Source organism: Dipodomys ordii, unplaced genomic scaffold (genome assembly GCF_000151885.1).
Source record: "Dipodomys ordii isolate 6190 unplaced genomic scaffold, Dord_2.0 Scaffold170, whole genome shotgun sequence".
Classification (NCBI taxonomy): domain Eukaryota; kingdom Metazoa; phylum Chordata; class Mammalia; order Rodentia; family Heteromyidae; genus Dipodomys; species Dipodomys ordii.
Window position 1 is genome coordinate 509235 of NW_012267386.1, and position 13104 is coordinate 522338.

The 13104-nt window shown below is 39.4% G+C and overlaps 1 protein-coding gene across 1 annotated transcript in view; it reads left to right on the forward strand.

The window, feature by feature from the left end:
- Positions 1 to 8: 8 nt before the first annotated feature.
- Abcd2 (ATP-binding cassette, sub-family D (ALD), member 2) overlaps positions 9 to 13104 on the forward strand; it is a gene marked incomplete at its 5' end in the record, with an annotated part of 64503 nt that continues 51407 nt past the window's right edge. The window contains 2 exons of the mRNA XM_013033481.1: positions 9 to 875; positions 2930 to 3110. Of these exons, the coding sequence (XP_012888935.1) occupies positions 9 to 875; positions 2930 to 3110 (1048 nt within the window). The remainder of the gene's footprint in view (positions 876 to 2929; positions 3111 to 13104) is intronic.

Genomic DNA, 13104 nt, shown 5'->3' on the forward strand with positions numbered 1-13104 from the left:
CCGCCCGGCGGGCCGCCTGCCTGCTGGCCGCGGCGTACGCGCTCAAGACCCTCGGTCCCCTGGTCGGCCAGCGCCTGAAGCAGAAGCCGGCCGGCCGCGGGGAGCGAGCTGCTGGAGAGGGCCGGGGAAGACCGCATTGCGCCCAGACCCGGTGCGGGAAACCGGCTCCCGGGTTGAACGCGGATTTCTGCAGGCAGCTGCTGCAACTTCGGAAGATTCTCTTTCCCAAACTTGTGAGCACGGAAACCGGCTGGCTGTGCCTCCACTCGGTGGCTCTCATCTCGAGAACCTTCCTGTCCATCTATGTGGCCCGGCTGGATGGGAAGATCGTGAAGAGCATCGTGGAAAAGCAGTCCCGGACTTTCATCTTCCAATTGATCAAGTGGCTCCTGATTGCCATTCCTGCCACCTTCGTCAACAGTGCCATACGGTACCTGGAGTGCAAGCTGGCGCTGGCTTTCCGAACGCGCCTCGTCCATCACGCCTATCAAACCTACTTTACAAATCAGACCTATTACAAGGTGATCAATATGGATGGGAGGCTTACCAATCCCGACCAGTCTCTGACTGAAGATATCATGATGTTCTCCCAGTCCGTGGCCCACTTGTATTCCAATCTGACCAAACCGATTTTAGACGTCATCCTCACCTCCTATACGCTCATCCAGACGGCCGTGTCCAGGGGAGCAAGCCCCTTGGAGCCCACCCTCCTGGCGGGACTTGTGGTGTATGCCACTGCGAAGGTGCTGAAAGCCTGCTCCCCCAAATTTGGGAAGTTGGTGGCAGAAGAGGCGCACAGGAAAGGCTATTTGCGTTATGTGCACTCTAGAATCATAGCCAACGTGGAAGAGATTGCTTTTTACAGAGGACATAAGGTAAGAGAGGGCTTGAAAGGTTATGGGTGAAACGTGAGACGGTTCAAGCAGCCTGTGCAGCAGTAAATACCATCTGTTATATTGGTTGGTGTGTGTGTGTGTGTTTGCTGCTGTTCTTGTTATTTCATACCCTCAAGTAACATGGTTCAACTTTTACCTAATGTATGCTGAATATAAGGACTGTATTTGCTCACCCTTCCTTCCTCTATTCTTGCCCTCCCCCCCCAAAAAAAAAACCATAGTTCAGCTTCCTGGTATTCATTTTGTTAAGCACTTACTTGTTCAGACGAGTTACACTATCGGACTCCTCTCCTTAGTTTGACATCCTCTGGTTAATTTATTTGTGTAGATAATGCATAGAAACCTGTCTTACGTTTTCATGTATGTTTGTATTTTCCACACTGTTAATGGACCTACTTCCTTAGAATTTTAGATCCCTTTGATCCTTAAATTTTTGTTAAAGCTATAGACCTCATTAGCCTTTTAAATCACAAGCTGTTAAAGAATTGTAAACTGCCAGCTTTTCTAAAGTTTCAATAGAATGGACTTTAAACAGGAAAGTCTACATCATTTCAGTTATACAAACAGAAGCAAAGTTATCTCCAAAGCATTTTCTCCAAACTTGTAATACTAACTTGGTTAAGCGGTTCTAGTGAAGGTGAAGAAAGTATGTACTTGTAAACTAAGTAAACTCCTTTGCGCGGATGGAACACGTAGGATGGTATTATTCCTGGTTGGTGTTGCTCCTTTGCTTTTCACATAGGATGGTATTATTCCTGGTTGGTGTTGCTCCTTTGCTTTTGAAGAGAAGGGGTGCCATGCTTTCATGTAGGAGTTTTGACAACTCTGAGGTCTGTCCAGTGATGGAGCCTTTTAAGTCCTAGGAAATGCAGGGGAGGGCTTTACAGAATGACATTTCCATTACTCTTAGTTCTTGCTCAGCACCAAATTTTGACATCTTATAAAAAGAGGAAGTGAAAAAAGCTGCAACTAAAGAGGAAGCAAGTGTGTGGGGGGGGCGGGGGGAGAATTTTAGGATACTACTTTTCAGTATTGAAGATCTTGAAGTAATAAGCAGGTCCTCCAAACAATTAGCATAATTACATAAAACTGTAGTGCACGGCAGGAACCTCAGAATGGAGGTTACAGAGGTCAGGCATTTTGAAGGTGGTACATCTGAAATCTGCATACAGATGCCTTGACAAATGACATGGTAAGGTGTTTTAGATCTGAAGATAGTATTTTAAGTATCAGGCAGAATTGCTTACTTTTTAATGTTATCAGAGTTGTTTAACAAAAACAGCCTGAAGAAAAAAGTTTCAATGTTAGGACCTCTACTCCTGCTTGAAAATTGGCCTCATATGTTGAATTACTGCTGATTTGTTACTGTTTTTGAATCATTGAACTTGATGTAAATTACAGTGTGCTGTTTGTTGCACAAAAGAGCATTGAGCCAATTCAAAAGAGATGTGTAACTCTATTTGTTATGTGGTTGTTTTTAGATACTTTTGAAGTGTTCAAGAACATTTGACTCTGTTTATTTGGGTCTTAGAGAATATCATTTAATCTTAACATCATAGAGAATTTGAAGCAACAATTATAATTTGTGTATATAGATGTACTTGGGTATATATGTACTTGCATATATATTTACACACATACATGTACACGTGTCTATACACACATAAATAACTATCGGTATCTCTATCTATCTAGTAGTGTTGAGAATTGAACCCAGGGCCTTATGCATGCTAGGCAAGCACTTTACCACTGAATCCAGCCCTCTGCTCACTAGTATATATTTCATTATGTTAACATTATGTTTTCATTATATTACTGAATAGCATGTTTAAAAAATAATACATATATAACCCAAACTAAACAATGACTAATTCTAATAGTAATCTGCATTTACTGGTAAAACTCACCAATAATGTTTACTACAGTAATCAAAATGATTTAATATGTCTAGAACATTTAGAGAAAAATCCTCAGTTGCAGTGGATTGTTTTGCAGCTAATGCTGGATTAATTCTTATCTCTTTCCCTCTATAGGTAGAAATGAAGCAACTCCAGCAAAGTTACAAAGCTTTAGCAGATCAGATGAACCTGATTTTATCCAAACGCTTGTGGTACATCATGATAGAGCAGTTCTTGATGAAGTATGTTTGGAGCAGCTGTGGACTAATTATGGTGGCCCTACCTATTATCACTGCAACTGGCTTTGCAGATGGTGGTAATGAAACTTACACTTAATATTAAATATAGAGTGAACATTATTTCTCTTGAAGGTATCAAGTTTTGCTAGTTTTGTGAGTGAAACTGTATATTTAGCCATTATTCTATGGTTATCAGTAGTCAGAAACAATGGCAGACAGCAGTGTTCTGTAATGAGACCAGCAGTGTAAAAAAAAAAAAAAGAAACAAGTGGCTCAAAGGACTGTTGCAATTCTGGAATATTCAGAGATCCCTGTGCAATGTTGATGGCAGTCTGCCTTAAGCAATCTCAATTATATTCTCTAATATAGAGTGATTTTCTAGTTTGCATTTCACCTTAAAACAAATGCCATCAGAAAAAAGTAAAACACGAGTTCTCCCTCATGTTTAGTTCTTTATACTCCAGTCATGTAAATATAAATAATAACATAATGTATTAATAATAATATAAATACTCTTAACTCAGTATTCCCTGATTTGTTATATGAAAATTAGGCTGGAATATTAGATAGCCAAGAATATTGTTTCAGAGCATGCCAATGCCATGAAGTTCAGGCCCTTCTGCTTGCTGATGACACAGATAATCTCCTTTGTGGCATGACTTGTGATTCTTTTGGATCAAGGTTCTCAAGCTGCACTTCTGTAATTCTGTCCTATCAATGCATCAGCAATCTCTACAAACATTTTCCATCCTTTGTAATAACTAAGAAATATAAGGGCAAGAAAGAAAAAAGCAAATAGGTTGTGTAAAGCTCCGAAGAGAATTGTGGTCTTGGTTGTTAGGATGGAGAAGAATTATAGTCGGACCTCTATATCTATAGGTTGGCATCGAAGGATTCAACCAACTAGAGATCAAAAATACTTGAAAAACAAATAAATTCGATTTATAGCATGACCCAATGGTTCATACCTGTAATCCTAGCTACTCTGAAGACTAAAATCTGGAGGTTCCTGTTTCAAGACCAACTCAGGCAAAAAATTCATAAGACCCCATCTCAACAAATAAAAAAGCTGGATGTAGTGGTGTGCCTGTCTCATTGAAGGCAGGAAACATACATAGGAAGATTATAGTCCATACCAGCTTAGACAAGAAAACGAGACTCTATCTCAAAAATAAAACAAAAAAGGCTAGAGGCATGGCTCAAGTGTTACAGTGCTTGCCTCATGAGTACAAGGTCTTGAATTAAAACCCTAGCACCACCATCAAAAGAAAAAAAATAGAAATTTTACCTATAAGCATTACAAGCATCTTGTATTATGCTAAATAGAACACAGTATAACAATGACCTATATTTAGATACTATAAATAATATAGATGTATATTTAAAGTATATGAGAGGATATAATTTATATATAATTCATGCAGCATTTTATATAAGAGATTTGGGCACCTGTGGACTTGGGTATTCCCAGGAATCATTTTTGGAACCAATCCCCCTTTCTATCCCCCCTGGGGATACCAAGGGATTAATCTATTTGAAGAAGCAGTATTTTCTCTTTTTTTTTTTTTTTGTCAGTCATGGGGTTTGAACTCTGGGCTTGGGCGCTGTCCTTGTGCTCTTCAGCTCAAGGCAAGCACTCTTCTGCTTGAGCCATAGCACCACTTCTGGTTTTCTAGCAGTTTATTGGAGATAAGAGTCTCACAAACTTTCCTGCCCGGGCTGGCTTTGAACCGGGATCCTCAGATCTCAGCCTCCTGAGTAGCTAGGATTACAGGCGTGACCACTGGCACCTGGCTGAAGAAGCAGTATTTTCTGCTCTTCTCCCCAAATAAAACACCCTCTCCGGCTGGGAAGGTGGCTCAGTGGTAGAGCGCTTGCCTTGCATGCCTGAGGCCCTGGGTTCGATTCCTCAGCACCACATAAGCAAAAAGAAAAAAGCCAGAAGTGGCGCTGTGGCTCAAGTGGTAGAGCTCTAGCCTTGAGCTAAAGAGCTGAGGGGCAGCGCCCAGGCCCAGAGTTCAGGCCCCACAACCGGACCAAAAAACAAAACAAAACACCCTCTCCTCTTTCAAAACCACTTGACTGAAATTGGCCTTAGTACCAAGGAGCCAGACAAAAGCAGAGGCTTTGCTGTGAATGAGAGATTTCTGTTCAGATGTTGGCTTCAGCTCTTCCTATTAAGAACTTCTTAGTTATATTAATTAAAACTCTATAAGGTACAAAAGCATGTGGTACCTGATATTTAGTGACAACATGGATAATAATGGAAAGAACCCTCACTATTTTAATTAGTTATCATGTACAATTAAGCATTACCAATTTGATGAAACTGAATTAAAAATAAAAAGTAGAAATAATATCCTTTAATGTTTCAAAACAACGTTTCAACACTTTACCAGATTTACAGAAACACATCAAATTTGAGTACTGCTCAATAACAGTGTTTGTTTTAGTTAGTTAGGATTTATCAGTCCTTCTTCCCGTAAGTACTGTATATATGAAATATATGTATATATACATATATGTCACACATCTAAATTTGCTCGTAGACAAGTGGAGAAGTGAATTTTGTCTGTTTTTAGGTTTTTAAACTGTGCCAGAGGAAAAAAGTACCATTTAAAAAGTTTCCCAGATACTGGTGGCCCACATCTGTAATCTTACTCACAAGACTGTGGTTCAAAGCCTGCCCAGACAGAAAAGTCTGCAGACTTTTATCTCTAATGAACCACCAAAACAGCTGGAGGCAGAAATATGGCTCAAGTGATCGAACACCATCTTTAAGTAAAAAAAAGTCAAATGAGAGCATAAGGCCTTATGTTTAAGCCCCAGTACTAGCACACACAAAAAGTTCTATTACAAAAGGTATTGTTAAGAATCCTGTTTTACACATATCTTTCATAAGTAAAAGAATATTTGATAGAAAAAAGATGCTTAAAAATCTAAGGTTCTAAGATTAGTTTTACTAAGATATTTGGTAACATAGTCTTCCAAAAGTTATTTCTTACTCTGATATTCTTTATAAAGCTTCAGACATATATGGTGGAGACAATTCTAAGACAAGATTATAATGTAGTTTTGTTAGCAGTGTTTGGTCTTACTAGAAAACCCTGGAGTATTCAACACAGAATAGAGAAAATGCATCTATTAATGGTGACAAATTAACCCCACAGAGACTAGTAAAAAGTAAACAATCTATGCAGAGAATCTAACAAGCTTAGTTAACAAGATGTAATATTTAAAAATAAATCCTACCAATCCTGAAAATACCATATTAAAGGAAAGGTTTAGATTGAAATTGTTAAGTGAAATAAAGTATTTCTTAAAACTTCCTTCAAAAGAAAAATATGTACAGAGAAGAGCAATGCAAAATTCATATATAAGAAAAAATGAATCCGGGCACTGATGGCTCACGCCTGTAATCCTAGCTACTCAGGAGGCTGAGATCTGAGGATATTGGTTCAAAGCCAGCCTGGCAGGAAAGTCCGTGAGACTCTTATCTCCAATAAACCACCAGAAAACCAGAAGTGGCGTTGTAGCTCAAGTGGTAGAGCATTCGCCTTGAGCTGAAGAGCTGAGGGACAGCATCCAGTCCCAGAGTTCAAGCCCCATGACTGACCAAAAAAAAAAAGAAAGAAAAAATGAAATCATATAACATTACTTGAAAATATGCTTCTATATATATATTTTTTGGGGGGGTTGGGTTGTGGGGCCTGAACTCTGGGCCTGGGCGCTCTCCCTCAGCTCTTCAGCTCAAGGCTCAAGGCTAGCGCTCTACCACTTGAGCCATAGCGCCACTTCCGCCTTTTTTGTTTTTGCTTATGTGGTGCTGAGGAATCGAACCCAGGGCCTCATGCATGCAAGGCAAGCGCTCTACCACTGAGCCACCTTCCCAGCCCGCTTCAATATTTTTATATTTAAAGATATGTATTTACAATGTTTGTATATATTTTACTACATATTTATCTACAGTGGCCTAACACATGAAAATATGATTATCTCACTCAGACAAAATATTTTTTGTGTATGATTGCCATTACTGGGGCTTGAACTTAGGCCTTATGCTCTCACTTACCTTATTCCCTCAAGACGGGTTCTCTACCACTTGTATTATACCTCCACTGATTGACTGGAGGGAAGAATCTCATGGACTTTTTTTGTCTGGACTTGCTTCAAACCTTAGTCCTCAGATCTCATCCTCCTCAGAGTAGCTGAGTTTACAGGTATGAGCCACGAGTGCAAAGTAATTTAAGATAATGACTTATCTTAGAGCTTTTAGATCTAGGAATTATATTCCATGTTTTCTAATCTATTCATCCATCTGAATTTACCTTTAATCCTCCGTGTCTATTATGTTAGAGATGAAGTACATGAAAGTGTATTTATTTTAAGGCAAAAAGCGGTGAAAAATGATTCGAAGCAATAGCAAAAAGAAAAAGGTACAAGAGGGAGAATAAAAAAGAACAGAAGAAAGGAGAAAAAGAAGCCCAGCACTGTTCCAGTCTTGGTCTGCTAGTCCTCTTCATTCATCCTTGGGTTGTTTTGCTTAGGAGGCTGTGGCCTTGGACAAATAATTTGTTTTTGTTTCAGTTTTAAAGATTAAGATCACATATATAAAACTTAGAACCATGCCTGGCTCCTAGAAGATGCTTAATAGCTGGTGCTTATATGATTAGCTTTTTGCCATCCCTTGTTAGATACCTATCAAGGAGCACCTAAGATACTGCTCCTGACAACTGGTAACTGGCCCTGTGCACATGCCTGTGATGTATAAATGAGAGTTGGCAAATCAGAAGGAGCAAGTAAGAGAGGCTGCTCCCAGAAATGGAGCCTATAATCTCCCTACTACCATGGGTGATATTTTTACCTCTAAAATGTACCTTTAACAACACTGCTCATTCAGCATTACTTCTTTATTAGGTCTTATAAACCAGTAACAAATAAGTAAAATATATCATGGGCAATTTGAATATACAGTAATTACATTTCTGTTGAACAATTACTATGGTATTAATGATGAGTACATTACAAAGACATTCTGTGTGTGTGTGTGTGTGCGTGTGTGTGCACGCACGCGTGTGCATGCACCCACGGGAGCACCCACGCGCATGCTGGCCCTGGGGCTTGTATGCAGGGCCTGAGCACTGTTCCTAAGCTTTTTTGGGGGTGGGGGAGGTCTGGTCGTGGGGCCTGAACTCTGGGCCTGGGCGCTGTCCCTCAGCTCTTCAGCTCAAGGCTAGCACTCTACCACTTGAGCCACAGCACCACTTTCGGCTTTTTTCTTTTTGCTTAGGTGCTGAGGAATCGAACCCAGGGCCTCATGCATGCAAAGCAAGTGCTCTACCACTGAGCCACCTTCTCAGCCCCTGTTCCTAAGCTTTTTGTGCTCAAGGATAGCACTCTGCCACTAGAGCCACAGCTCCACTTCTGACTGGTGGATAATTGGAAATAACAATGTCAAGGACTTCACTGAATGGGTTGGCTTAGAACTAGGATCCTCGGATCTCATCGGGATTACAGGTATGAGCCACTAGTCCCCTGCTTTTTCAAAGACTTTCTTTCACAGTACTAATTAGCTAAGCATACAAGTAGTTACAATTGCTCCCAGTACAACATATGTGCTAACAAGCATATATGTCACTAACATGCAGGAGTAGAATTGAACCATACTAATAACCTAGAACATTCCATAAGCCTTCCCCAGCCCTGCTATCTTCCCTCCCTCCCCCACAGCAAAGGCAATCATTGATCTGACTTTCTTGCTATAATTATATTTGCTGGCTTTTGAACTTTAAATAAATACCATTACAAGTATGTGTTTTTTAGGGATTGGCTTTTTTTTCATCCAGCATTATTTTTATGAGATTCGTCAGTGTTATTGAGAATACCTCTAGGTTATTTATTCTCTCTGCTATTCATTCTTTCCATTCTGCTACTTTATCTTGTTGAGAATAGACATTTAGATAATATCCAATTTTGAGAATATTATTAGCAGTGTTAATGAGTATTTTTGTATGTGCCTTTTTGGTGCCTTCATCTATGTGCTGCCTTCAACTGCTAGACTATGTTATGGGTTATAAATGTGATCAGCTTTAGTGATTTTGTAGTCTTTTCTAAAAAAGCTCTTCCAATGTACATTCCAATGTGTGTGAAAGTTTCTCTTTGCCTGTGTTTGATAGTGTCTTTTTTGTTGTAGACATTCTTATCATCATATGGTGGCAATTCACTGTGGTCTTAAACTCTGAAAGAAGTACTTTGGCACACATAGGTGTACACGCGCACACGTGTGTGTGTGTGTGTGTGTGTGTGTGTGTGCATTGTGTGGGGATACTGGGGATCCTTTCACTTCATTTCCTAAGCATGAACTTTAGTACTTGAGCCAGACTCCAACTCCTTTTGTGTTGGTTATTCTCAGGTAGAATCTCATTTTATGTCTGAGCCGGCCTGGGCTGTGATCCTCCTATTTGTGCTTCCCTGTGTCACTGGGAATGACTGTATATCCTGCTTGGCCCAGCCACTGGTTGAGATGGAGGTTTGTAAACTTCTTTGAGCCTGGGCTGGCACTGCACCACAATTTCCAGATCTTTGCTTCTCAAATAAGTAGGGTTACAAATCTAGGCTGGTGCACTTGGCTCATTGAGATGGCCTTTATTGCGAAGTGTCTCTTGTGCTTACTTTTTTTTTTTTTGGGTCCGGTTGTGGGGCCTGAACTCTGGGCCTGGGCGCTGTCCCTCAGCTCTTCAGCTCAAGGCTAGCACTCTACCACTTGAGCCACAGCGCCACTTCCAGCTTTTTTTTCTTTTTGCTTATGTGGTGCTGAGGAATCGAACCCAGGGCCTCATGCATGCAAAGCAAGCGCTCTACCACTGAGCCACCTTCCCAGCCTGAAGTTTGTAATTTTAATCCACTCCAATTTATCAATAGTTTTTTTTGTTTTGTTTTTGCTTTTTTTGGTCGGCTGTGGGGATTGAACTCTGGGCTGGGCACTGTGTCTCTCAGCTCTTCAGCTCAAGGCTAGTACTCTACCACTTGAGCCACAGCACCACTTCTGGCTTTTTCTGTTGTGTGGTGCTGAGGAATGAAACCCAGGGCCTCACGCATGCAAGGCAAGCACTCTACAACTGAGCCACCTTTCCAGCCCCAATAGTTTTCTTTGTGATGGATAGTTTTATGTGTTAGTTAAGAAATATTTGCCTAAAAAAAAAAAGAAATATTTGCCTAACTGAAGGTCATATAACTCTTTTCCTATTTTATGTTCTATAAATTTAGTTGTTATTTCATTTTCACATTTAGATCATTTAGAATTGATAATTATATATGGCACAAGTTGAAGCCATATATTTTTTGCAGAGATTCATCAAGATGACAAAGATAAAAAGCAAACAAAGAAGAGTCTCAAATTATAAGTCAAAAAAGTATGGAGGAATCATATTACTATTTATTTAAAAAACCAAGCTACTTTATTTTTAGAACAGTTTAAGCTCTGTAAAATAATGGATCAGAAAATATAGAATTCTCAAATATCCCCTCTCCAGTTGTTTCCTCTATTCTTTACATCTTAATGTTAAATATTTGTTACAAAGGATAAACCAATATTTATTATTAACTAAAATACACAATTTCCATTAGGGTTCATTCTTGGTGTTGTCCAGTTGTAGGCATCTTGATAACTGTATTTTGATATAGCATTGGCCCTTTCTTTACCTTCTCGGTGAAGTATACAGTTATGGGACTAGTTTTCAACAGTTATTACTCTCAAAACTGAGAAGTAGCAGTAATAGGTATAATATTAAATAGAATCCTTAACTGGGGAATTTTCTAAATTGGTTAAAATGTATGTGGCAAAGAAAGTAAAGTGTGTTGAGTTAGGATACAAAATAGGTGAGTGATTTTAGGTCATGGATGGCTTTTCTCTTCTCTTCCTTCTTCTCTGCTCTCCTCTACTCTCATCTCCTCTCTCCTTGTCTTTCCTCTCCCCTCTCTCCCTTCCCTCTCCTCCCTGAGAAAGAAAGACTTGAACTTACAATCCTCCTTCCCCTCAATTCCTGAATGTGTTGCAGGCATGTGCACTGTGCTTGGTCTATGGATTTATGTCTCTGACATTGATGAATCTGTCCTTTTCACCGAGGACAGGCAGATGACTGTGACATATATGACAAAATATTACTGGCACTGTTTTCACAGTCCGTGCCAAAAAGCAATCAGTAAGTTAAGGGTTGCATGAAATTCATGGGAAACTATTTGTCATGGCTAAAAGCATGGAGAGAACCCAGTAGGCACTAATCTGCCAAGCAAGTGAAAATAACCATTCCATATCGGCTACTAGCCCAAATGTTATTTTTGTTCTTAGCAGAGATTGCCATGAAAGCCACTGGACAACAGCCTTTTCATCCAAATGCATAAAAGTCCTAGGACTATTTCAGATCATTAGCCAGTTTGGGCTCAGAGTTTATATTCTCAGTGTTTTAACTGATAGAACAATTCACTGCTTCAGTAATTTGCCATGAATCCCATATTAGTTTTTTGTTTTGTTTTTGTGATTACCTGAATTTTATCATGTGTGTAACTGAATTCATAAGAATTTCTGGAGTTAAAAGCCAGGTTCCAGTGGCTCACACCTATAATCCTAGCTACTTAGGAAGCTGAGATATAAGGATCACTGTTTGAAGTCAGCCCCAGCAGGAAAGTCTCTTATCTTCAATTAACCACCAAAATCTGGAGCTGTGACTTAAGTGACACAAAAGCCAGGCCCTGAGTTCAAGCCCTAGGACTAGTACATAAATATATACACACACACACACACACACACACATACACACACACACACAGAAATTCTAAAGTTGAGTGTGGTTGATTGACACTTACAATTCAAGTATTTGTTATATTAAGGCAAGGCTGAGGGATCATAAGAAGCTAGTCTGGCTATATAACAAGTCTCTGTAATAAAAAAAAAAGTGGGGGGAATATGAATGGCAACTTTTAAAGATAATGAAAATATCCAGAAAAAGAAAAAAACAAAAACTACACATTCTTTCCCCAGTCTCTTTTTCTTTCTTCCTTTTTTCATTTGGTGTGTCTTAATTGTAACTAGCAAAAGGTTTCATTGTGACATTCCCATACATGCATACACAATCCTGGGTCCTATTCATCCACTGTGGCTCTTATCCCCTCTCCTCCCTCCTTTCCCCCTCCCGTCAACCCCTAGTAGTCCCCTATTCTATCCACGTTACTTAGTCTTTGTTGTCTGATTCTTGTCTTTGTGAAACTGGCTTATTTCATTTAACATAATGGTCTCAATTATATGTTTTTCTTTTTCACTTTTTTCTTCCCCCTTTTTTTTTGTCAGTCATGGGGCTTGAATTCAGGGCCTGGGAGCTATCTCTGAGCTTTTTGGCTTAAGGCTAGTGCTTTTAACACTTTGAACTACAGCTCCACTTCCTGTTTGGGGGTGGCTAATTGGAAATGAGAGCCTCATGGATTTCTTCCCTGGCTGGCTTTGAACTGCGATTACAGCTGTGAGACAACAGCACCAACTCCATCAGCTACTCTACAAATGCATAATCTGATTCTTCTCAATGATTGAGTAAAACACCACCGTGTATATGTACTACATTTCCTTTCATCTATTCACACTATGATAGGCAGCTAGCCTAACATTCTGTATTCCATAATATCATTCCTATTCCATAATCTGACTATTATAAATAGTGCTGTGATAAAAATTGGCATACCAATATTCCTTTAGGAAACTATACATAGAAAGAAATGTACTTCATATATATATATATATATATATATATATATATATATGTGGCTGGATCATATTAGAGTTCTCTTTTTCAATTTTGAGCACCCTCCATACTGAATTCCATAAGTCCTTGACTAGTTTATATATATATATATATATGTATCAGCAGATAGTACGAATTTTCATTTGTCCCATATCCATACCAGCATTTGTTGTCATCTGTTTTCTTGATGATACCAATTATGATGGGGTGAGGTGGAATGCCCCTCTAAAACTATCTCCTAATAATATCTGAATAGAAGTTATATAGTTATGTTGTCACAGGA